Raw genomic sequence first — 27,147 nt, forward strand, 5'->3', positions numbered from 1 at the left:
ACAAATGCACAAAATCTGCAAAAGGAATCAATTTGTAGGAGATTTTGTGCTATTTTAGCATTGTTAAAATCTTTTAAACCTTGTTCTAACAGTCAAAAGCTGTATTAGTTTTCTGTTAAATGTGATAATATTGTCTGAAATATTGGGCAATTAAGTTCATGAACTGAAACTGATGTTTGTGATTTCAGAAATATATTGTACCATCAACACATGTGTACAAGCTACAAGATTTAAAATTTAATGATTTCAGTTTGAATGATGAAGACATGCTGAAAGCTTGTTTAAGGATGTTTATGGACTTGGATCTTATTGAAAGGTTTCACATTGACTATGTGGTAATTATTGTTACATATTTTTCTTGCTACTTTTTCCTGGATATAAAATATTGTTTTTGTGACTGACCATCAGAGCAATTCTGTTCAAATGTGTGAGGAAAACTCAAGACACATTTTCTGCAGAAATTCTACAGATTTCTGTGAAATTTCTGTAAAAATCTGCAGATTTTCCGCAAATATCTTCCAACTCAAGACAAAATTTTGCACAAATTCTTCAGATTTTTTGAAATTAGAAGCAAATCTAAAATTCTCAGAAATTCCGATAATTCGGGGGAAAATGTTGAATTCGATAAGTCATATGCAGGAACTTTAGATTTACTTTGAACTTAAAGAAATGTGCAGAATTTGCAAAATATGGAATTCTTTCACTCTTGTCTATCAATAAACCTGAAACGGAAAAGACAATATTGCTAAATACAGGCCAAAGAAAAGTGATCCCAACTCACCCTCCAAAATTTTGACTAATTACTGTACCACACTCAACCTCCAAATTGTAAACTTTACACATTTGTAACAATAGCAACATAAAAATATTTTATTTTTGAATGAAAATTGGTGGTAACTTTCTTTATGCAATATGAAAGCAAAAGCTACTCAGGAAATCGTGATCCCTTCTGCCCGAAAAGTACACCAACATGAATTTCTGAGCTGTCTACAAACACTATCAGCAGTTACTCACAACAAATATATTCACAATCACCGGGTTATTTGTCTGCTGGGCTGGTTGGACAGTGATAGCAACGCTCTCACTACCAGAAAAGGTTACCCAATAGTTCCTATTGAAACTGTGAGATCCCAGAGTGTACTATGAACGTTCATTATGTCAAAACTGGGGTTTGTATCATTTCCACCCGCTTTAATAGTAACTAACTGCATGCCCGGCGTTGCACGGGCTACTTAAAAATGAAAGAGATGTCCAATTGATGTTTTTGTATTAGTCTGACATCATTTTCTAAAGCACTAAGGAGTAAATAAATACGGGTAATGCAAGGTTTGAGAAACACCAGTAGAGCATATTTTTGGCAAAAATCTCTTTAAGGTTAATCGTAGTTAACAATGATACATCTTATGAGTATTTTCAATTAGCACAAAAGATGAAAATATATGCATTATCAACTGTAATCTGTGCTCACGTTAAAATGAATTACATTCGATAGACTATATCTGAAATATTTATGTACAATTACAAGCACCAAGACTAAATAAATACCAATAAGCATTAATTTAATACCAAGTCATCAGATTCCAATTTAGCTTTAGTTAAAGTCCTTAAAAACAATCTTTTTTGTTCAACTCTGTTTCACTTAAAGAAATCCAAACAATCTTAATTTAACATGTTCTTTTAACGATACAAACTGTATTTCAAAAATAGAAACAGGAAAAAAAAGAGAGTTATTACAATTCAAAAACTCACCCATATGACGGGAAAAAGTCCAATAAAATAAACATAATTAGTCGCACATCCTAAGTGTACCAAAATATGAGGCTGGTGAATGATAAACTTACACTACAATCAATAAACATAGCTAAAGAAACAACTTTCATATGCTGAAAAGAGTTAAGAACGTTGAATGTAAAAAATAAAAAATGGACAGACTATAAAATAAAGGCTATGTCCAAATAGAGCAACCAATTTTAAACTAATTTAAAATGAAATTCTAGATGGAAACGTTGTTTTAAGATTTAGACAGCAGCCAAAAAAATCGCTTTTGAAACAATTATTAGAATTTTTCTTGCTCACCCATATGCAAAATGGCAACAGGAAAGAAATAAAAATTCCTGAATAATGTTATGTTAATTAGCGTTTTAATGAATGTCTCCGCTTATCAAAGTCGCACAATTACGAGATTGGTCCTATTGTTTTCTTTGGAAAATTTCGAATTGTTCGGTATCTCGTTTGGCTCTCAATTCGCAGCGATTCTCGAGAAGATCGATCTTCAGATAGACAGATGGACGTGAACAGATTTTAATATTATAGTGGATTATTTCAGTTTGATTTTTTGCATACTTTCAGCTGAGTTTCCTTACATTGTGTAATAAATATAAAAAATATTAATATTATATTGCACAAATTATTCCGGATGCAAATTGACTGGATGTTCAATTTAACAGATCAATCAATTTATGTGGGTTTTTTTTTCTTTTTTCCCTATAAATTATTTCTAAAAATATGTACAATGAATTATGAGTAATAATATTTATGTGTACGTCTGTTAAAATTAAAAAATATATATCTAAACAGGCCAGCTGTTGTATGGGTTATTACAATTGCCAGTCCTAAGCCTGTAAAAGTGTAAAGGGAAGTCGCCTAAAAAAAACCTTGCCATAACCTGTTTTTTAAAATTGTTCTATTATCTAGATATTTTGTTTTACCAGATCTCAGTCCAAGTAATCGGTGCTCCACTGTAATAAAAAGTTTAAATATTTATCAGTTATCTCGGCAACCTAAATTTTTAGACTTGATTTCTGTTTTTTATTTTAGATGCTATGTCGATGGCTATTAAGTGTTAGAAAAAATTATAGACAAGTCACGTATCATAACTGGAGGCATGCGTTCAATGTTGGGCAGATGATGTTTGCTGTTCTAACAGTAAGTCTTTTTTGTGTTCATTTCATAATTTTTATATGAATAGCTATTTATCGAATCATAAAATTAAAAACAAAAGTAGTATATACTTTATGTTAAAGATCATTGTAGTTTTTTTTTTATAGTATAACTTTGAAATCGAAAAATAATGCTTATGTGAAATATTTAATGTTTTCTTATTGTCATACATTTTACTAGCATTCTTTTTTGATTTACTCATTTGTAACAAACTAAAATTTAAAAAAATCTAGTGAAACATGAATTTTTTGACTTTTTGTTATGTGCTATATTAGTTTAGTAATTTTGTCCTTAAAATTTGCTTGTTATTAACAGATTACAAAGTTTTGCCATGTCCTTGGAGAAGTAGAAACACTTGCTCTTATTATTGCTTGCTTATCACATGATTTAGACCACAGGGGCACCAATAATTCATTTCAAATAAAGTAAGCATGATATATTTTCTCAGCCTAATTTTTTATTTTTAATACCTTTAAATTTTTTTAAAAGTATAATACCTACCTAAAGCAACAACTATCATTGATTTCTTGTTTGTTATTCACTAATTAAAATAATATTTTTGAAATATTTCTTATGATAAACTTTTGTTAATGAGGCACCTCTTAGGAAGGAAAATAATTACAAATAAACAAAATTTGTTACTTTCTAGTTTGTAAAAAGTTCAAATATGGTAAAAGAATCTTTTATGCATTTTATGCTTAGCATTCTCTAAGTTTAAACTTAAATATTTTATATCAATCTAATGGGGGGAAAAGTGAAAGAGAATCATAGTGTAAGTATTCTGTGAAATTGTTATAAATATTAATTGAAATTCTTTAATCGTTATAAATATTATACTCTGCAAAAAAACTACCGTAGATAAGAGTTTTTGCAATTAAAATGAAAGGCTTTGTTTTCTTGGCAATTTTTGCTTTATTTATGTTGTTTTTTCATTTCAACTGCATTGTGCAAAATGGTAGATCTAAAAAATAAATGGTGAAAATTCATTCATAGATGGCTAAAAGAGAAATTATGGTTGAAATTTAAGTGGAAATTATTTATGGATGTTACGCTTCTTTTACTTTATCGAAAAAGTATGAAACATTTCATTTTTTACTGTGGCTAATTTTCCAACTTTATGGACAAGTGGATGAAAAGATTTGCCTGTATAGATTTTGTCATTATTTCCTACAAAAAGGGTTCATAACGTAGATTATAATTATAAATATCTCAAGCTGTTCATAAAAATGATTTTTTGCCAGGAAAATAAGTATCTTCTAACAGTTACTATTTTACATTATTCATTTACTACAGATCAGCTTTATGGTTCATTTCTTAATAAGACACAGATATTCTGCTGGATAATTGCAGCATATGACTACGTATAATTATCTGGTACATTAGCCAGGCAGGTCACCTCCAGTACGTTTACTAAATGCCCTTTGCATCCTTTGTTTTTAAATTTTTATATAAATATACTTATACATTTTAATAAAATTTGGTCTTTTTTTACTCATTGAATACTTTTTATTTTTTAATTTTTCACGCACACACACACACACTCAAATGTGTATAGAAGTTCATAAATGTATAATATTTAACCTTTGTTTTTTATTACTTTCTTTTCAGGTCATGTTCTCCTTTAGCTCAATTGTATTCTACTTCTACTATGGAGCATCATCATTTTGACCAGTGTATAATGATTTTAAATAGTGAGGTAATACCATTATTCGGTTGATGTGCATTAATAATGCATAAAAGTAATCGAATAAACTTCTAGTTTCTCTGAAATAAGTTTTGCTTCCATTAAATGAAATTTTGTCAAAGAGAAAAAAGATACTTATTTAAAAAGTTTTTACAAGTTGCGGAGTATCAGAGCTTAGATACAAGTATATTGAATTACTTCTTAGATTTTTACCTAATTTAAAAACTTAATTTTTCAAAATTATCTCTCTATAAAAAAAAAATTTAAAAACCTTCACATTTTAAGTACAAGATAGTGTTTAGTGGGGAAATATTTTGATACATGGATGTAATGTTTTGGAGAGTGACAAAAGCTGTAGTAAGTGGAAAAGTAAGGCAATGTTTTTTTTTTTTTCATTAAGAAAATTATGTTAAAAAGATAATTCCACAAGAAAAATCTTTCAAAAACAAGTCCGCCCTCCCCTTCCCTCCTCTGCAAAAAATTCAAATTGACAGAAAAGGAGGAAAAAATCTTAATGTTTTTAAACAGAGAATAAGATTAAAACCAAGAAAACACTCAGGTTTGAGTATAATGCAAATAAGGAAGAAATTAAATTATGGTTACATTTTTTTTTTTGTTTTGTTTTATTTCATTCAATTTTGTGTTTCATATTGATTTTACATGTTGATAAAAAATAAGTTGATGATACAGATTAAAATATTTTTTTTCTTTTCATGATCTTTGGTACTCTAGCTTTTTTTTCTTTTTTGGCTGAATCTCCGTCTCCTGTTCCTCCTAACACGACATTTGGTAGGAACCTTCTTTTTTTTTCCTAATGGGGCCACTTTTTATTTGAGCTTAAGCCTTTTACAGACCACCTAATAGGATCCACCGATATGGCATCCAGACTTTTATATGCCATCATCAAGGTGCAGATGCCAATGGCCCAAAGAATTATGATGCCCAGGTTCTCACCGGATTTAGGCACCTGCTCTTTCTTCAGTGCTGCACTAGAGATTTTCTAATTTTGCTGAGGATATTCAAAGTGAAATGAATACCCAAGGGATTTTTCACATGCCTCATAATTATATGACATGGGTATTGTTGATTTTTGCATCTTGAAAATTCACCAACTGGCTACTTAGATTGTGGATCATTACCCAAAACCAGAGGCTTTATTGTACAAGTTCGCTTATTTGATTTCCGCTGAAAAAAAGGCTCAAAAAAACGTGTAATTCCAAGATTTTTCTATGGTTAATATTGAATTCGACACACATTTCTTCAAATATCTCAATAACACATTTCTGCAGATACTGCCATTTACCTGCGCACCGCAGTATAGCTTGACACCTTACCACCACACAACCCAGCCAACTTTGGTAGGATCCTATCTACCTTGTTATAGGAGGTTTGCCTTTAGTTTGTTGTCGTCTCTATTTTTTTCCCTCAAAAAATAATTAAATTTTTTAAATACAGTTGACTCCCGCTACAACGCGATCCGACTTACGCAAAATGGCTAGAATGCAAATTTTCCCCCGGTAAAGAATTTTATTCCTAACGTGAATTCTTCACCTGCAACATGAAAATTTTCCTAAGGGAATCGCGGTTTTTTCGTGAACGGACCTTCATCCCTTTGGCATCACTGAGAGCGGAAGTTCCCACACCATATGAGACTGAACATCGCTTATACAAATAACTACTCCTTATTTTCCATTTATTTTTTTCATTCTATATGGGAAAGTTGAAATATAATGACAGCTAAGAGCTCTGTTTCATTTAAAGTTTGTGAAGATAGAAGGAAAAAGAGAAAGTTTCAACAACTATAGTGCATTTGTTTTTCTTACTACATAGTTTACGTACCGTAGTGGTTTATTTTCGTCTTCCTTTCCCATTGATCATTGATTTTGTGCATTGTAACAGTTTTTTATGTTAAATAAAACGGTTTTAAAAAAAATACAATTTAAAAAATCAATTTTTTATTTAAGAAACAGTAATGTATAGTTCAGAAATCGTTTTTAACAGTTTGAGGTGGTGTTTACAAATGTCTTTAATCGTATGGGTATGTTTAAAAGCGTTTTTACACATACCCTTTTCCACAACGCGAAATTTCAACTTACGCGAAGGATCTTGGAACGCATCCCTCGCTTAAGTCGGGAATCGACTGTAAATCACATTTTCGTGCAAGATAATTAAAAATTTATAAAAAGTACACCCTGGTAAAAATTTTATGACAAATCTTATGTTGTTTTTGAATATGAATGTGAAAACCAAATAATTTTTATTTACTTTTAAATTATACTTGATTTGCAGGGTAACCAAATTCTCAGTCATTTGTCTCCTGATGAATATTCTCATATTGTTCATGTTCTAGAGGATGCTATTTTAGCTACAGATTTGGCAGTTTATTTTAGGTAATATTTCTTACTGTCACTTATTCAAAATTATTTTATCAATAGTGTTTCATATGCAACTGTAGTAAGGCCACATATGCTCATAAAATTTATGTATTGTCACTCAAGATACTGAATTTTCTTATGCCAGTTTTGTGCTATTTCATGTCTAAAATGTATGTTTTTCTATTTTAAAACTTTCATGTTAAAATAGTGCAAAAATCTTTTATTTTTTAAATAGAGTTCTTACATATAGCATTTGAGGTTTGATAGAGTAAATTACAAATAATACCCGTAAATGTAATCCAGTCATTATAGGAATGGGGAAATAAAACTTCAAAGCAATGTAAGCAATCTGTCTGAAATAATGACATTTTTAACTTTATGACCATTGTGTCCTAACCGAGTAAATGTAGGCCAAACATACTGCTGATGTACCACATATTCATAATTAGCTGGAATTTTCAGAATTGGTTCCCAAACATGTGAAACAAATACTATAAAGTCCCTTTATTTTTCATTTTGGCTTCAATCCAAAATATCTGATTAACACTAGAAAGACTTAAGGGGCCAGTGTGGCCCCTAGCCGTTTTTTGAATGGATTCTTTTAAAAATTCTTTCTGTGCGAGTCCACAGGCCCAATGCCTTCTATTATAACTAAACAAAAACTTAGTATGCAATTATTTTCAGTTTTTTTTAAACCTTTGCTGGCCAAAAGGTAGAATTAGTTTCTCTTTCCAAGAGCAATGGCTGCTGTTTGGTTGGTGAGCAATCAGTACTGTTTATAGCATTCGGATATCCAACCAACTGCATAAAGTGGAAGTTAGAGATTAAATTAGAGTGAATAGCATTTTTTTATGCTACTACAATGAGGAGAAAGGAAAGAATTATCTTTTTTTTTGTAAAATAGCCTAGGGGCCACTGTGGTCTCTCCCGTCTTTCTATTATGAGACAGATGACTAAGAAACAAGCGTTTATATACAGTCAACTCTTAATAACTTGAAGTCCCAGGGGACTAGCTAAAACATAAATTGTGTTAAAATCCGTTCATCTGTTGTGTCGATTTCTTTGATCCACATAGTCAAAAGTAAATTATTTGCACTAAAAATTTCAGAGTACTTTAATATTATTTTCAGTTTTTTGCTTATGATGTTTTTTTAGTTTGACTAATTGTTCTGCATTTTTTAGGCGAAGAGGTACATTTTTTCATATCGTGGAAACCAAAACACATAACTGGAAGAGAGAAGATCACAGGGAATTACTCAGGTAATCTCAATGGAATGATTTATTATGTTCATATAATTAACAACATCAGTAAAATCTTCCATTTTCAAAATAATGTAAGAATTTTTTTAAAGCAACAATTTTCACAAGTTTCAAACAATCAGTAACGGTTATGTTTTTAGAAAATTTTATTGATTTCTCTTGTTCACACTTAACTTGCTTTCATTTTTATGGGCAAAGTTATTGAGTTGAAAAGTTATATCATAAATTATTAGAAATGTTTCATTTATTTCTTATTTGTGTATTCTTTTTTCTTTTTTGGTGAATTTTGAAACAAAAAAGTCTTTTTTTATTATGTTTGTGTTTCTAATAGTTTAAACATTTTTCTGTAACTTTGATATGCAATTCAAAATCATTTCTGATGCTAAAAAATCGCTCAAGTCATTATTTGTTCCTTAATTGAACAAGAATGTCAACATGCTGTTAATTTTTAGATGCTATAAAACATTTACTTTGTTTCATGTTGTTCCCTTGTGCAAAAATATTTCTTTCTTGTACAGTCAAACTCACTTATAACAAACTTGATGAGACTGCGATATTTGCTCATTGTAACAGATGTTTGCTCGTTATAACCAAGTGCTCTTAAAAAAATGAGTTTCGAAAATATCATTAAAATTCATACATATTTACTTCATTTATTTTTCATTTTTAAACAGTATCAAAGAAGTGGGTTAATTGGCTTTGAACTCTTATTGTATCTTGTGTCATTGTTTAATGAAAACTCATGGCCTGAAAAAGTGTCATTTGCCCCTTTGGTTTCAAAAAGGTTTGAAGTTTTTTAATAAATAAAAAGGACTTAATCACTTGTTCCCAAAATTTATGACTAGTCACTACCTTTCTGTTGATTTGAGAATGCTAAAGAGTTTTTCAAAAAAGGATTGGCTGAACTGACTCAAAGAATTTAACAGATTTTTTTTTTTTTTGAATCACATTGGTATTGCTTACTATATATCGATTTGCACATTAAAAGCGAGTTATTCCCACACACTTAACATCATACCAACCAAATATTTCTACTTTACTTGTTAAATCAGGACTCATTATAAGCAAGTTCCACTGTAATATGGCAATTAAAAATTTTAGTTAACAGGTTAAGAAGAAGAGGTTATTTATTATAATAAGGTTTTATTGTAGTTGAACTAACTTATAATGAGCCCTGATTCTATGAGAACCTGTATTTAGCGAGGAAATAAAAAATACTTGGTTGGTACAAAGTTAAGTCTATGGGAGCATAACTCGTTTTGTAAGAGAAAAACCCGCTCAAAGCAAGCAATATATTTGTTGATTCATAAAATTTCTATTGATTTCCAGCTCAGCTTGCGGGTCATTCTTCAAAAAGTAACTTTTCTGTCACACGCCTTTTACAGTAAAAACTTCAAGGAACAATTCATTTAACAGTGATTTTTAATTTCATCAAAAATATATCTATTTAAACCTGCCAATGATTTTTTAGTAATAGTTTTTATTTTAGTATATTTTCGGTTCAGAATATGTGAATTCTCAGCTCCTTGGCATGTCACACACCTTGTGTTACTGCTTATGTTGCTCAGTAACTTGTTTAATGAAAAGTATATACTTATTTATTTCTTATTACTTTCACAAGTGTTTCAAATACTAATTGTTTAAGTATATTAAATTTTTTAATATTGTGTTTTAGTTCATTTTAGAAGAACAAGGAGTCATGTCACACAATACATTCTCACCTCCATTACCTAAACACAAAATGCCATTCCTCATTAACAAGTGGCAGTAATGACATCAAATTTTATTTCCCATGATACAAGATTGTTTATTTTCAGCCACAGTTGAAGTTGTGAGATTTTTGTCGTAAAACAAGAAGATAGATTTTGCTTTAAAAACTTAGTGTGGTTATTCTGACTTCTCACCTCCATGAATTTGAATTTCAGGGATGTAAATTAATGTAAAAAAAGAAGTGAACATGTTTTCATATGCTTAATATGTGCAGATTGTGGCAACAAAGGGGAAAAAAATCCATGAAAAATGTATCTATTAGGGCTATATTAATGGAAAGATCCTCACCTCCATGACAGACCTTATCAATGTCATTATTTCTGAGGTAAAAATAAATGATGGGGGGGGGGGGGAGGAATACATCAATAATAGGCATTCTACCAAAATTAAAAACTGCCAGTATCTCCTCGAATATACCAAATACTATTTTTTAACATACATTTGAAACTACTAATTAAGCTGTATTTTACTTAAGAGAGCTTAATATTATATTCCCATGCTTGTTTGCACAATTAACAAAATCACTACTTTGATATTAAATTGGCCTCAATTTTTAAACATTGAAAGATTTTTTCTTTCTTTTTATTTCCATGAACATGGCATTTTTTTATTATTTTTATTTATGAGTAAAATAATTTGAACTTAGCTGGGCAATTGTTTATGGTTACTTTTGGTAGGTAACACTTTCATATAAGAATGAAAAAAAAAGAAAAAAAAATTTGAATTTTGACATCTTGAATTCAAATTATGTTTTTCGCAATCACAAGTGTGTGTATGTAGGCGTGTGTGTTTGTGTGTAGGGGTATGTGTATGTGTGTGTAGGCATGTGTGTTTGTCTGTGTGCTGGCATAAGTGTGTGGATAGTTGTGTATATGAATGTGTGTATGTGTGTGTGGGGGGTATGTGTATGTGTGTGTAGGCATATGTGTTTGTGTCAGTGTGTAGGCATGAATGTGTGGGTAGTTGTGTGTATGTGTGTGTGCGTGTGTGTGTGTGTGTGTAGCTGTGTATGTATGCGTGTGTGTGTAGGACATGGATGCAACCTGGAGACGGCTTTCGCTATAGGAGCAGCATCATGAGGAGCCGGTCGAGGGTGACAGGGTGCGGAGGGTGGCGGTGAGAAAATAAAAAGATAGGACATCAAAACAGTCAAATGAGAACAATAAGCAATCGTGATTACTCAACAAAAGGTTTCGAAATTGAAAAATATTTGTGTTCAAAAGTTACATTTTCTGGAGAATGACCCTTGCCCTTTTTTGGTAAATATTTTTTAACATTTCTTAGTCAACCAAAGTTAGTAAATGAATCATAAATCCACAGAACAAGAGATGACAGCACTCCTTTTAATTTGTGGGCAAAGAAACATTTAAAAATTATATATGTGTACATGTGTATTTCTCAAAAACAATGACACAAGGAACATTCAGACAATTCAAAGCAAAGTAACCAACTTCTTTGATACTGCACAGTGATTCAAAAAAAGAAAAAAAGCCACTTAGATGATTTTTAGGATTTTTTTTCACAAACTCGTTTTTTAAGAGCACTCGGTTGTAATGAGCAAATACGGCAGTCTCTTTGCGATTGTTACAAGCAAGTTCGACTGTATATCCACCTGATTACACAGTTCATTGTATACAATTTGTCTCAAAAGTAATAAGACTTTTTTCAAAAACATAGTTTTATTGATCAAACATGTAATAAAATTTAATGCTCTTCAAGATAGTCTCCTCCTGCGTCGATACACCTTTGCCCATGTGTTTTCCATTCATCGAACGTCCTCTGGAACTTGCTTTTGGGAATGCTGTTAAGGCACCTCATTGTGGTCTTTTGAATGTTGTTCACGGTCTCCAGATGCTTTCCTTTTAGCTCTCTTTTCACCTTTGGGAGTAAGAAATTTGATGGAGCTATAGGAGGTCTGTGACACCGATGAAACACCATTCCGGATCAGATAGGAGTTGACAACGAAGACGGTCGGACAATACTTTTGACACGTTTCGCGAAAATCTTGCGCTTAGCTAAGTCTTCCGTAACAATTTCATAAACATCTCTTTTTGGTAATTTAATATTTCTGACATCAAACGAACACTCATTTGGCGTTCTTTGTTCAGCAAATCTCGCACACAAGGCACATTGTTGTCCGTTCACAATGATGATGGATGCCCAGAAGGAGCCTCATCTGTGACTTCCTCCCGGCCATCTTTGACCGACTTGAGCCACTTTTTGACCTGCTACTATGACAAGCAATCATCCTTGAAGGCCTGAGTGAACTAATCAAACGTTTTCATCGCCGTCTTTTGATGTTTGACGCAAAATTTTAAAGGCATAGCATTGCTCCAAAGTTCTCTCCATGACAATGACTCTGCGGGGAGGTTCACTAAAATTGACCTCCCACCGCTCCAAGAGATCGTAGACAACTGAACCTGGTGTCTCTGGAAGGCTTAGAGTCCCCTCCCACTTCCAACCAGTCGCGCAGGTGTGGGCGATATAGCCTGGCAAAAAAATCAGTCTTATTACTTTTGGGACAAACCATATAATTTGACAATTTTTTGATAATGTTGGTAAATTAAAGAACAACTTATACTTTGTGAATCTTCATATTAATCTGAAGGATCTTGTTCACACCACCGCGTAAGATGTTCAGATTGAGGTGATGTACAAGTCTATTGTGACATGATAATGCTCTGTCCATACTTTTAAGTACACTGAATAACAAATGCTGTTTCTCATTTTTTTTTTTTTAAATTACAAATAGCACTGCTTTTTCCTTTAAGTTATATACTTCCCCTAAGAGTTAAAAACTAATTAATTATAAATATCAAACACAATTTTTCTTAAATTTATGTGAAAGTTAATTAAAGTTAGTGACATTTTATTCACTAAGGTTTAATCTTTATGAATGATACAGAACACAACATAATGACTATTTTAGGTATTCATTTTTCAAAATTATTACATTTAAAAGAATGCACAAAAAAAAAAAGAAAAAGTGCTGTTTCTTTTTTGTTACAGATGTTCAATGTGTGAGCCTTTATTGCCTGACAAACATCTAATTGGATGTTGAATGAAATGGATTGCAACCTAGTTTGTTCCACATGTCTCGTGATTTCTTTCAATTCAATTACCTCAAAAGACGCAATTTATTAAAATTATTAATCATGATTCTAAAAACACGATAGGAATTTTAAGAATGCATTTGTGCAGCATTGCGAACTATGGACATTATGATACTAAAGTGTAGAACCAGCACAGCTAGAGATTAGATGTTTGTTTTGTCAGAAAGGGCTGACACATTGAGTATTTGCAATTGGAAAAAAAGAGAAAAAATTAAAATATAATTTTATAATTTCATGTTTTCATTATATTTATATGCATGGTAGTTTCAAAAATGTAATTTTGTTAAGTTAAACATCCTTGTGTTCTTTTTGTTCTTCAACAAAACAAAAAGATAGAGTCTACTAAAATACCCTGTTGGAGACCAATGAGGGTTCAGTACGTAGCAAATGCACATACATGCTACTTAACATAATGGAGGAGTGTCAGAACGATTTTAAGCAAGTTGGTGGTGGGAGCTCAGTTCTTTTGGAAAGTGATTGCACTCTGTGTATTGGTTTTAACAACGTCGAGTGCCACCTCAGTATAAAATGTCATCCCTTTCTCAGATGACATTTGGATAATTTTACCCAAAGTCAAATCATTGGAAAAATTGAGGAAGTTCAAAGTGTAACAAGTAAAGCTCTAGAGCCTGAGATTGCTAACAGCATTGTTTTGCAACTTTGGAGAGCTTTTCAAACAACAAGACTAGCTGTCTAACTGTTCATTACTGGTTGTCCTCAAGCAACCACAGCAGCACAGTCATCCTATATGTTTCCCTATAAGAAATAAAGAACTTTTGAAAACTGGGAAAATAATAGCAAGATGCATCCAAGAGACTATTGAATGACTATTTGTCTTGCACTTGTCAGCTCATATATTTCTTTTAAAATAGTAATTTAAAAGGATGAAAAAAATATTGTTTTTTAAAAAACCGTACACATATGTGTGATTCCTTAAGCAAAAGTTTTTTGTTCATTTGCCTTTAAAGTTAGTACCTTATGAGCTGTCATATCCTGTCAGCCCCGCTTAATCAGGTAACGGATAAATGAAAACCCTGCTTATACAAATAAAACTTCCCTGAATCGAATGTTTCCCCATAGATGTAATGTTGAAAATCCCTACTTAATGGAAGAATAGTGATCTGCTTTCCTTAAAAATTTCTGAGAAAAATTTGATAAGAAATAAGTTAAGTAAGAACAATTATCAACGTAAAAATATAAAACAACATTTCTCGCCATCACTGAGCGAGAAAACATTCATATTACATCAAGACATTTCTTCTATTCTTATTTCTTTTGTCGTTGCCATTACAAATATATATATATATATATATATATATATATATATATATATATGAATAATGCAGTTGATAGTTAAATAACACAAAGAAATATACGCATTTTAGACAATAATAAATTGACAAAAGTGTTCCCAAAAGACCTTGAGCAAGCAATCCACTATTACATAATTTTAAAAAAATAATGTGCTGAAAAAAATGCCAAAACAAAGATTTCATAATTCAGGTTTTAAGTTACTTTTTTTTAATTTTCATGAAAAACTTTTTACCAGTAACATTAATTATTTCCTTTATAAAGCTATTGATTTATGGTTATTACTTTTTAAGACATATTGCCAATTTAGAAAGGTAAAAAAAATTTACCCGCCTATCAAATATCCTGCTTAATTGAATAAGTACCTGGACGAGCGAGCCTCGCTCGGCTTTAAAAGAATTATTTTTTGTCAGCTTGTTTTTTTTTCTAAGGTTCAATACTTTTTCAAATATACTTGAAAAGCATCACGTAAACGAAATATTAAGGCTCTCGCCAGTCGTTGGATATGCTTCTGAGAAACGAAAGATATGCATGTAAACACTTCATCAGCATTATAATCATTTCAGCTACAAGAAGCCTACTACTAAATATAGATGTCCTCTCTCTCACATACATCCACCAAGGGAATCTCTGAGCTGGTTGCGTATAAATATTTAACGCAAGGTATTGACAAAAAAGTAGTTTCTAAGACCAAACATGGCGACAATAAATATGAAAAATTGGATTGAAAATGCGCTGCAACCTTCTTATAACATTAAAGAACCAACAAAAAAGATTCTGAATGCAATTAAATCAACATTTTGCTTTAAACTATCTGTTACATTTTTGTTTCCACTAGACAATTTTCCTGTCATTTATCGAAAGAGTTGCGATTCACGATTTTATCCCAATCGAGATTTTCATTTGGAATAAGTACTCTTAGAAGTTGGTCACTTTACGCCAGAAAATGCTACATATAGCATGCTATCCATAAAAACCAATGATCCACAAACCACTCCAACAAATTATAACAACAAAATATAAAGTCTGAAGACATATGTTTTTCCGAAATAGAATTTAGATGCATGATTAAAAAAAAAAAAAACATATAAAACTGTTTGAAGTGTAAAAGAGAAAATAAGTAAATAAAATAAAATAAGACGGTCAAGCAATAGTTTTGCAGAAAACAAAAGCCTTACATCGACTTACATAATGCCTTTGAATTTGTTTTTAGCCAAGTATGATTGAAATTAGCCAAAGTGGCTAATATCAGCCAAGCCTGGTAACCCTAAGCAAGTTTAAAATTTTAAAACGAGAAGAGACACATTTTCATTGTTATGGTTGCAAATCGTCTGCCTGATGCGTCAATTCAGTTTTTTTTTCAAGGCATAACTTAATTAGACTTTATATTAAAAAATTGGTTTTTGTAAAAAATCGCGTTTTTACAGAAAAAACACTGATGTAGATGAACTTGGAATGCAGAACTATAATTAAATCCAAAATTTCATTCAAATCGTTAGAGCCGTTTCCGAGATAAGAAATATATATATACCAACAAGAATTGCTCGTTTAAAGATATAAGATATTTCTTGGAATGACGATATTCGATTAAGCAGGGCCAACTGTACCGGACAATATGGGGGTTTCATGGTATGGCCCAATATCACATTTCATTGTCACGAAGAGGCTACACAGTGCTGATCTGTTTGCATGACGATCTGTACAGTGTGTATGTTTAACACCTGTTCATTGGAAAAAGTGTTTTCGTACCGGGAACACCCGAATTTGAAGAGCTTTACCTGGATTATTGGTGTTTCTTTGTTTATTTATTTTTTGATGAATTGACTGTTACAATATGCATAACCCAATGCATTTTTTGTAATGAATATTCATGGAATGAGTGCTCAGCAGTATCATTTTCTTGCAATGAAGTGGAGCGCTTGCTTCAGTTTTTACTATTTGTTGTCTAAGGATAAAACTTTCTTTCTTTTTGATTTTTTAAACCATTATTATTATAGTGATTCATGTGCTTTTAGTGATGAAATGCTCTTTTGGGAAAAAATTTTGTTAGTTGCTTTGCATTAAATTATTTATCTGGACACTTTTTCTTTGTTGCAGGGCTATGCTTATGACTATTTGTGATATTGCTGCAATTACTAAGCCTTGGGAAACACAAAAAGTTGTAAGTTTTGTTAGTCTTTTTTTTTTTCTTTTGCTAATTTATTGAAAATTGATTTGCAATTATTTACTTGTCCATTTGCATTCAATTTGTTGCAATTTTTTCAATTACTATTGAATTTTTTTTTTCTTTTTTGAAGATAAGTGAATCTATTCTTAATATATTTACACAGTTGCACCCAGAGGCGTGCACAAGAATTTTGGGGCCTGTCACAAATGACTTTTACGGACTCCCTCCATATTATTCACCCCTATGTCCTTGCATATGTTTCACCCCTCATTTTAAAAATGTTGAGCCCCTTCAGGCTTGGCCCCGGGCTAACAGGTGTCCCTTCTCCCCCCTCCTGTGCACCCCCCTGGATACATTTCCAAATAATTGACTGTCATAAGAGAGAGGAAGTTTTGCCCAAACTTGGCAGGTGCTCGCTATTAAAATTATTTTGTGCGGGTTTGTTTGTCTCGGGTGAAAGAAACAGTGAAACGCAGTGCAAAGATGCAGTGATGTTTTTCACATACAACAGTTGTGGAGATGCAGAGCTCTAAGCTAGCCATTGTGTAATATCAAGCTCAACGTAATACGACAATTGCTTTCTCAATGCAAGCGTGGATAAAATGAAGTAGTTTTTGCAACCCTACAGAGATATTTATTCATGTTAAATAAGCTAGATTTAAAAAAAATCATCTAATAATTATTCTTGTGCTCACTGCATGATTTGCTGAACACACTTTACGATATGTTATGGTGGCAAGACAAATACATTACAACAGCAGAAATGGTAGAAGCAAATAGAGAAAGCGAAACTTGTCGATGACTATCATTCTAAAAATAAGTTAATTTTTTTCACTAGCTCAATAAGCATTGCTGGGTGTTCACTTATTAAGTACTTATTAATGTGAAATGCCTTTTCTTCACTGTGCACAATATCCTATTGCATGGTGCTGATCAGGCCAGTCCGTTGTTCAAAAAATGTTCAGTTGTTGTGAAATGTTATGCTTGTGGAAGAACCAAATCTTTTGCAATTGTTGGGCGTTTTATGTCAAAAAAGATTGAAGAAATCGTAAATTCTCTGCAAAAACTTCAGTTGATATTTATGGTGTTAAGAACACTAGTTAAAACATGAATCTGGTCAATATTTTGTTTTTTAATGAAAAAATTGAGAAACTACAATGTAGGATTTTATCATAAATGTGTTTAAAGAAAGATTAGCTAACACAAACAAATTTTTAAAAATATGTTTGGTGTTTTTGAAAAGTGTGAAATCCTTCTCAAAATTCGTTTTGCATTTGAGGCTGACAAATCTTGATTTAAAAAATGGAGTTATAAACTTCTTTAAAAATGGGTACATATCATTAAAATGGATTGCAGATGCTGTGTAATTAATTTGGCTGCTTGTAAAGCAGCTGCAGCCATACCAGCTAATATTGAACTAGAAGTAAGAAAGTTCCTATAAGTGTCAACTAGGTCATTGTGTGAATGTAAAGAGAGATCAATAGACCCCTTTAGATTGCCAAAGGGCTTTTTGGAAGAGAGCAAGAAAAGAAAAGTGGAAACTGAACATAGTGTGGTGAATCATCCCACATTCTCCAGAGTATCTGCACTTTTTCATGTAATCGAGCTGCGAGCGCAGAGTAAAACAACTACTACTTCTTCCCAGAAAAATGAAATTGTGTGGTGTTTACAGTTCCGACTGATGAACATCACGGAATGACTTGTTTTCACTGTATTGTTATTGAAATAGTAAAGTTATTTTTGTAACTGGTGATGTTTACTCAAGTCTCTGCATACACCCAGCTCACTACAATAGTAAAGTCAAGCTGTTTTAAAACGATGCAGCACAGACAGTATATGCAAAGTAAACATTTTCAAAAAAATTGTTCTTTTAAAATATAATAATAATAATAACAATAAACAAATAGCTGTGAAAGCCTTCAAAATATGACTGAGGGAGAAAGAGATACATTGAATGCAGTCACTGGAGAGGTTAAATTTTTTACTCTTTTATCTTCAGAAGAAAAACAAAGCTTATTTGTATTTTTTTTTTAATTGTTGTATCAGCATTTAACCCTAAAAATACTTTTATACTAGCTCCACATAGACACAAACTGCAAGACTTTTAGCGACATCTTTTCAGGAGGCTTTTAATAAGCTTTGTTAAACCAGCTATTTTGAAAAAAAAAAAACTAGAAGTTTTGCAACTAAAATTCAGATTTATAAATGCTTCAAAAGAAAGTGGATGTTTCGACCAGTAATTTTACTTTTGAAATTGGTCAACAACTAAAGGTGGTTGACAAGGAAGAATTTCATTCAAATGTATGAATGAAATATTACATAGCAGCATGCTCAGCTATAGTAAAAAAGTTTCTTTATCATCTGAAGTTTTTCTGAAAGTATAGTCAACTCAAATGCTGTTGAAACTCAGCTTTGTAATGATTTAAGATGGTTCAGCTTCAAAAAAGTTTTGTTTTCTTTTGCCCAAAGAGGAGAATGTAAATGATGAAGATGCCTGGAAAAATTAGAAGAACCATTTCATGTTCTCCAAACTGATGATCTAACCAATGTTTCAAGAGAGAATAGAGTTGATATTCAAATTCATATTTTAAAAACAAATAAAAAAATGTAAAGAGAATGTTAAAGTATGGCAAAATTGCTTGTGTCCTTCTATTTTAATTATCCAGCACTGTAATACGGAATGTAAAATATTATTCATGGTTTAAAATAACAATAATAATCTTCATTAAAATAAATCTTCATTATTCGAGGGAACGATTGAAAAATGTATTAATTTTAAAGTGTAAGAATGAAAAACCTTGTGACTCTGTGGATTTCGATAAGGATACGCTTGTAAAATCTAAAAGAGCAACTATGAATTGCCTCAACTGTAATTAGTTGTAATATTTTTCCAAAATATTGAGGAGCATTTTAAAATTAAATGATGTGTATTTAATTGGCTAAGAGTTTTATAAACATTTGTCATTTACTTTTATTATACTTGTACCACCTTGGACAATGTGAGCCAAGACTAGAAGTTTCATGATTTCTTTTCAAAATGGTAAGCCTTAATGACAGTTAAATAAAGTTAATGCTGACTAATATTAATAAACTCAATTTTTAAAGAAGAAAACATGATTTTAATACAAATGTATGCCGGTTGAAAATCTTCTGTTTCTTTCCTGTAATCTTTTTTTTTTTTTTTTGAATTTGAAAGATTGATAGGTGTGATAAAATTTCTCCATGCATTAACTTTTTTTTTAAATTTATCTTTACAGGTTGCAGAACTTGTTGCTTCTGAATTTTTCCAACAAGGAGACATTGAAAAAGAAAAACTTAAAATTCAACCAATTGTAAGAATTAAATTCATTGATTTGTGCCATTTTATTAATTCAATTAAATGTCCAGTTTTTTGTTTTTATCCCACCTACATACATAAAATATACGCATAAAATATGAGCCAAAACATTATGACCACCCAGTCAATAACCCGTTGTGCCACCTTTGGCCTGCAAAACAGCTGCAACTCGCCTTGGCATGGATATCACAAGCTCTTGGTAGACGTCTGGAGGTAGATTGTACCCAATGTTAATGCAGCGATCAGGCAAAGTTGAGATTTGGGGTGTTTCAGCTCTGAGCTGTCTTTCCGTGAAATCCCGAATGTACTCGATAGGATTTAAATCCGGTGAATTTTCTGGCCAGGGCATTAATTAGAATACTTCATCACACTGCTGGGTCCAATCATGCTGCTCAGTCCACTCCAACCCAATTATAGCCCTATGATATATGGCATTGTCCTGCTGAAAATGCCATCTCCAGTAGTAAAGTCTGACGCCATGTACGGGAGCACCTGATCTGCCACGATTCCACAGCCTTCATGGTATGTTCTACCACAGAGCCTGCCAGGAAAAGTCCCCCAGACCATAATAACGCCACCATCACCCTGTTTAAGATTAACGGTACAAGACGGGAGTAATTGTTCGCCTGTAAGACGGCAAACCCTGACACAACCATCCATGTGATGAACGAGAAATCGTGATTTGTCGGACCAGACAACTCTTTTCCAGTCATCCCAGGACCAGTGTTGGTGTTCTTGGTCCCACTGTAGGTGTAGTTGGCGATGACGATTGGTCAATAGAGGCACATGAGTAGGACGTCTGCTGCGCAGTCCCATATCCAACAGTGTCCGCTTAACTTTGTGTTTGGAAACACTTTCAATCGCAACTGCATTGCACTGAGCTGTCAGTTTATCAACTGTCTGCCTCCAATGTTGCTTTATCAAGCGGCCTAGTTTCTGACGTCCCTTATCTTTGAGGATGCGTGGCTGTCCAACACCTTTACGCCTACTGTTGGTTTCACCGTCCTTTTTCCACTTCGCATAAGTACTAACAACGACAAATCATGAACAACCTACCAGTCTTGCAGTTTCTGAGATACTCGTTTCAAGTCTTCAGGCCATCACAATCTGCCCTCTATCAAATTCACCGAGATCGTTACCCTTTCCCATAATTCGCAAAAGAAAGTGCTCAAATGAAGCCTGGCCTTCTCCAGCCTCAGTTATATACTAACCCCACTTCATCATGTAGTCTCCACGTCATCCAGACGAATTCTTTGAAAAAGTTAGGGGTGGTCATAATGTTTTGGCTGTTGAGTGTACATCATTGCAATAGCTCCTTTCTCTTGTTATGGCACACTTGTTGAGACAAATTTAAAGCTCATTGATATAACAAATCATATAATTTCAATATAAATTACCAAGGCCAAACTTCCAGTGTGGTTCTATCTGCTCAACTTAGAAGATTATCAGTAGTTCCAGTTCCTATCGTTGCTACTCAATTGAATGGGGTATTCAATTGTGCAGTGAAGCTTTAAATATTGACATATATGATCAAACTTAGGGAGTTAATATGTAACGATTCCATATAAGCTTCTATTGCCAATTGTAAAAAGTCAAATTCTGAAATAATTATTCTGATAATGATTAAATTATATGTATAAAAATTTTTAAGAAATAATTCACTACTAAATTACAAAACCCATGTTTGTTTTGGACTTTCACAACTTGATTTAAAAGGAAAAAAAAACCTTTGTTGTTTATTTTTAGACCTTTATTAGTTTTTTGGTTAGTTTCAAGAACTAAAAATCAGACATTTTATACTGCATGTGAGAGCTTTAATATTTTGTTTTTGATGAATATTTAAAAAATGTAAGTTAACAAAAAAAAAAAAAAAACCCTTATAATCCCACATGTGTGATTCCTTAGTTATTATTATTTTTTTTAATTCCACGTTTTGAAATGAAGTATAGAGCTGTCATATGCTGGAAAAAATGTCTGATTTTCTGTTGAATGACCCAGTACAGGGCTCTTCAACCTACAGGCTGCGAGCAGATTTTTCCTGATCTGCGAGAAGCTTCAAACTAAAAGCATGTTTTTTTTAATTGACAATATATTTCTTTTTAAGCATTTTAGAAGAAAACTAAGCTAAGATAATCTCAAAAACCGCTGTAAAGCAAGACCGTAGCCAGAGTGGAGCAAGAAAGAGCAACTGCCTCTTCCTGGAGGAGAGTTAACTTTCCTGGAGGAGTCTAAATTTTTACTTTCCTCCCTAAAGTCATCAAAGATAGTTTTAAAATTTAATTTTTGGGACTTCAATTTTAAAAATCTTCTGGGGGATAGTCGCTTACCTGTTCTTTTCTTCTCATTTGACCAAGAATAACTAAACAACCTAAAATTAAATAATGTTGGATTGTTGACCCACCTTGCCTCCAAAAATTTACAATATGGCACTTAAGCAAAAAAGGTTGGAGAGAAATGACCCAGTAGATTCAAACTGTCATTTTGATTATTTACTTTCTTCCTAGCAGCGTCCATTTTAAATTAAACTCAAAATATTGTCTAGAGGAGAAGTTTATTCTCTAGGAAAAAAATAAATGTACTTTACAGTCCTTTTTCCCTCATTTCTTAATTTGTTGTTTTATGTTTTCTTCTTAAAGGACATGATGAATCGTGACAAAAAAGATGAATTGCCTTTGATGCAAGTGAGGTTTATAGATTCCATTTGTACTCCTGTTTATGAGGTACCTATAAGGCTTATTAATAGAATGATGGCTAAAATGAATGTAAGGTTTTAACGTATTTTTCTGTATCTGATTTTTTTCTTCTTTCAGGCATTTGCTAAGATAAGTGACAAATTAGTTCCTTTGGTTACTGGTGTTGCTGAAAACCGATCTCAATGGCTGAAGTTAGCCCAAGAGAAGAACCTATGTCTGTAATAAATCACTCACATCTTGTCAACATTCACTTTTTTATGTCATGTGTTTTGTCGTCAATCTCCATTGAAATGTATATATATTTTTTAAACTTTTGACCCAAATATTGCGTGTTGAAGTGCTTCATCAACTGTACTGTCTCTACTCTTTAATTTTGTTACTTACATAATGTCTCAACCACCTTTGTACAGTGGCAGGTTCACACATTTGGGGACTCATTGTAATGCAGTTTTGAGGGCCCCTTTGTCTAGCATACATATTTTTTCCAGTGCAGTTTTAGACCCATTTTCAGGCCCGTGTTTTTTGGGATCCTTCACAATTGAGACGTGGTAAATCCGCCATTCCCTTTGCAGAAGTTAACGCCTTTCACTATACATATAATGTTGAAAACATAATTTATTGCACTTATTACCATTATGCAGTAAACATGGACTAAAGGGCATGGTTGTTGCATGTGAATAAGTTTTGCAGGTATAAGTTTCTCTCTACTTTGGAGGAAAAAAAAATCTAGGTGGCAAAAGGTGGTTGAAATAGTATATAAGTATCTTAATTGGCCTACATTATAACGTTGATGATTTTTGTAGTTGGATGTTACGTTCAAGATTCTAGTCATGCTTTAAATGTGCTTTCAAAATGTCAGGCTTCAAATATGTTTTGAAACAAAACAACAAGCAAGGTTACCTCATTTTGTTTAATTAAGAAAAACTCGTACAATATTGTCAGTTACGTAACTCAGGTGAAAATATATTGCTAGTGCAATACATTTAACTCCCTCCAATGCTCTCCTCTTGAGACCAAATGTTTTGCAGATTATTAATTTATACTGCTGTGTTAAGCACAAAAGTTGTATATCTGCAGTTGAGCTCAAAATGAGACATTGCTTTATTATAAAGTTCTATGCCTCCATGTCTTGATTCAGATGCAATTTTTTCCGAATATGTTTAGAAATGTTTCCCATTCACAAAAGATTTTAAAATATTGATTTTAGGTAAATTAGGTGACAAAGAACTAACCTGGTGAAAGTAATTCAATTTTGATGAAAAGTGCAGATACTACTTTGAAATTGGGGGGGGGGGGGGAACTGGCACTAAGACTTATAAGACTTATTAACGATGCAAATATACACTGCTGACCTATGGGGTGGGCCCAAAGTTAACAGATCCGGCCCTGTGTGGACTAGAGTGTATATGTTCTAAGTTGTGTATACATGTTTTTTGAAAGTTTAAGTAATTTAGCAAACATTCTAAACCATCAAATTTTTTATTCAGTTTTCTTTCGTTACAACCCATGAAGTTTCTTGTTGAAAAATAAACTGGTATTTTAAATGTTCAATTTTTTTTTTTTTTTTTTTTTTTTTTTTTTTGCTAACATTGGCAGAAAAATGTTAAAAACTTGATTGATCATTAAAAACATTTTTTGAAGTTAGAAAATGTTAGCTGAATACTAAATACACCGTAATTATTATTATTTGATCAATATTAATAAACAAAATATTCCTTATTTATTTTATCCATTATTCTAGTTAATACAGCTTTAGTTATAAACTTATAAAATTAACATTCTACAAAAGAAATTTCCTTTTTTTACCTGTCAACCTAAGTGAATTTATTCTGAACGGGTTTTTTAAACTAAACTTTATTTTGATACTAAAACATATTTTGTGTTAATGGCTTTTTCTAAAACATATTTCATTCTTACCATTTGTTTATATTTAAATTATTTTGATTTTTTTTTATCAAACTCATGTAAAGTTTTCTTTTGTCATATTAAATAATTTTGTTTTTGAAACATTGAATTTTACTTTATAAGAATTAAAAATTAAACTCTACTTTCCTTTGACTTAAATGACAAGTTGCTGTATGTTTTCTAATTTAAAAGTTTGCATTTCTTTTCTTTACTCTGTAAAATTTTCTCGAAACTTTTTCCTTTGTACACACACACAAAAAAAAAACTTTTTTTTTTTGTTGTAGCAGTATCCTACTCACAATTCGATGTGTGTGTATTATATTTTTTGCGGTAATGGTGTGAGCATAAGCTTGATTTGTAATTCAAATCATTATGATAAAAAATATGAAAACTCAGAAACAAAAAAAAATGCATTTGTAATGCTATACAAATCAACTGTCTAATATATGTGTACATAACAATACATGCAAAATATTTTTAAAGTAAAAGAAAATATTTTAAAAGTTAATTGTTTTTTGATATTATCTTTTTAGCATTTATTGATTGTGTTATGGAATTAAGAGAACATGCATTAAGATTATTACCGTAACATCTTGTACTCCCATGCAATTCCAGAACATAACGGTGTATTGAAATAGAGCAATCAGTTCACCGGTTAGTTGATTCAATGACATCAGCATGAGTGTTCAGCAGGCTTTCATATGCAATCGGCTAGCTGGTAGATTAATGCGCCTGGTTAGTAATCGGTTAACCAGTTGCTCTATTCTAACGTACCCAATGATCCCAGTTATGATACATGTGCCATGAAACCATTGTGCAATAGTTTGTTCACTAGTGATGAACATGCATGCTGTGTAAAACCATTTTCATTAATTTATTATTTATTTTTTTCTCTTAATAATGAATTATTAATGCATCTTTTAAAATTATTTATCATCTACTCATATGTTTTTCTACCTCTTAAAACCTGCTGAAAACACTTCATGCGCCATTCATTATCTTTGCTGTGGTAGCTTTTTTAAAAAATTTGTTTATCTCCATTTTCAGCAATATTATTGCTATTTTCTATTCGGAAATGTATCCCACCATTGTGTTGGTTTTTCAAGTCATTATTCCATAAATATTCTAGTTGTAGTTTTGTTCAAATTACGTCAACAAAATTTTAATATAGAGAAATAAAATTGGTCACTCATTGGATTTTTGGAAAAGAAAAAAAAATATGTGAAGTTTAGTTTTATTCTGGGAAATGACTTTAAATGCTACGATGGTCATATGAAAAAAAAAATGATATTTGTGTGTATGATGTATAACTTTTTTTTTTCCTTTGCAATGGATAAGATGTCAAAATTCATGCAAAGTATGGACATTTAACTTTATCAACAAAATGACAGTTAAAAAATTAATAAAGATTTTATGCACATTTTAAGAAGTAATGGAAATCAAAAATAATTCATCAGCTACTGAAAAAAATCGTATTGAAATCATTTGAAAGGTTTTTATAGTTTAAGGACACTTCATTTTATAGTTTAGAGATAAGTGCTGAAGTAAACTTGTAATTTTGCATAAAAATAAACTTTCATAAAATTAATCATATGATCACTTCTGTATCATCATTTTATTTGAGTTTAGAGCTTGGTGTTGGTCCGTCCGTGAATATTTGTATTAGTTATTCTATTTCATTCTGGTGTAATATTTTTAAATATTTCCTTCATCTTTTTACAGTATTATTATCTCATTTAGCATTTAACCATACTGTGGCATATTAACCAGGTGCAAGATTTATTGTATTAAATACAATCAAGTCTGATATATATATAACTATTTTGTCTAGTCTGAAATCTTCATGTATTATCCTTTTTAAATGTTTGAAATGCCTAATATGTACTGTGATTGTAAAATATGTATATTTTGAATGTTATGTATATATAATGAATATTAAAATTATTGTTCAAAAATTGCTTTTTTTTTTTTTTAATTAGAACATTGTGAGAAGTTCTGTGCATTGTAAGTGGTTTAAGTTTTACACATATTACTACTCTAAAAAATCTCTTCTTCTGGAGTAGTTTGGACATAGTTGTTGATGGATAAGCTGGTTTTCACTCTTTATTCAGTACTTACTGGTCCAGAGTTGTTAATTACTGACTAGTGAAAATTAATACCAAGCTACCTTTTTGTGGGACTACTTGCAACTAGTAGTTACTCTTCTCCAAAAGTAGTTAACTAGTCGTCAACTAGTCTATTTCATTTTGTAGCTCATTTTTAAGTGATATATAATAACATAATCATAAATAATAACAATTCATCTTAAAAATTTAAACAAATATATTTATTAAATACACCGCCAGCTCAGTCATTTGAGCTGGCGGTGTATTTCATGTATTTCTGCTTTAGCCCTGGCTAATGGGCGGCAATTTACTAAATATATTTTTATCTAATCAATATCTTTGTAAGGCGTTCAAAGATTTGATACATTTCAAATCAACGCTGAAAAACTTACATAGAGTTATTGCTGTGTATAGCCAAATTAATTTTAGTAGTAGAAGAAAGAATTGTGCCTTGGGACAGTTTGGAAAAAATATTTTAATACTTACT

The 27,147-nt window shown here is 31.6% G+C and overlaps 1 protein-coding gene across 3 annotated transcripts in view; it reads left to right on the top strand.

Annotated features, from left to right (window-relative positions):
• LOC129222732 (dual 3',5'-cyclic-AMP and -GMP phosphodiesterase 11-like) overlaps positions 1 to 26,503 on the top strand; it is a 166,847-nt gene extending 140,344 nt beyond the window's left edge. For all 3 annotated transcript variants that reach the window (XM_054857264.1, XM_054857266.1, XM_054857265.1), the window contains exons 14-23: positions 189 to 335; positions 2,818 to 2,925; positions 3,256 to 3,365; positions 4,549 to 4,636; positions 6,914 to 7,014; positions 8,182 to 8,259; positions 16,551 to 16,614; positions 19,878 to 19,952; positions 22,594 to 22,677; positions 22,768 to 26,503. In XM_054857264.1, the coding sequence (XP_054713239.1) occupies positions 189 to 335; positions 2,818 to 2,925; positions 3,256 to 3,365; positions 4,549 to 4,636; positions 6,914 to 7,014; positions 8,182 to 8,259; positions 16,551 to 16,614; positions 19,878 to 19,952; positions 22,594 to 22,677; positions 22,768 to 22,872 (960 nt within the window). In that variant the 3' untranslated portion in view covers positions 22,873 to 26,503. The remainder of the gene's footprint in view (positions 1 to 188; positions 336 to 2,817; positions 2,926 to 3,255; positions 3,366 to 4,548; positions 4,637 to 6,913; positions 7,015 to 8,181; positions 8,260 to 16,550; positions 16,615 to 19,877; positions 19,953 to 22,593; positions 22,678 to 22,767) is intronic.
• The last annotated feature ends 644 nt before the right edge of the window (positions 26,504 to 27,147 follow it).

This window comes from Uloborus diversus, chromosome 5, assembly GCF_026930045.1.
Source record: "Uloborus diversus isolate 005 chromosome 5, Udiv.v.3.1, whole genome shotgun sequence".
Classification (NCBI taxonomy): domain Eukaryota; kingdom Metazoa; phylum Arthropoda; class Arachnida; order Araneae; family Uloboridae; genus Uloborus; species Uloborus diversus.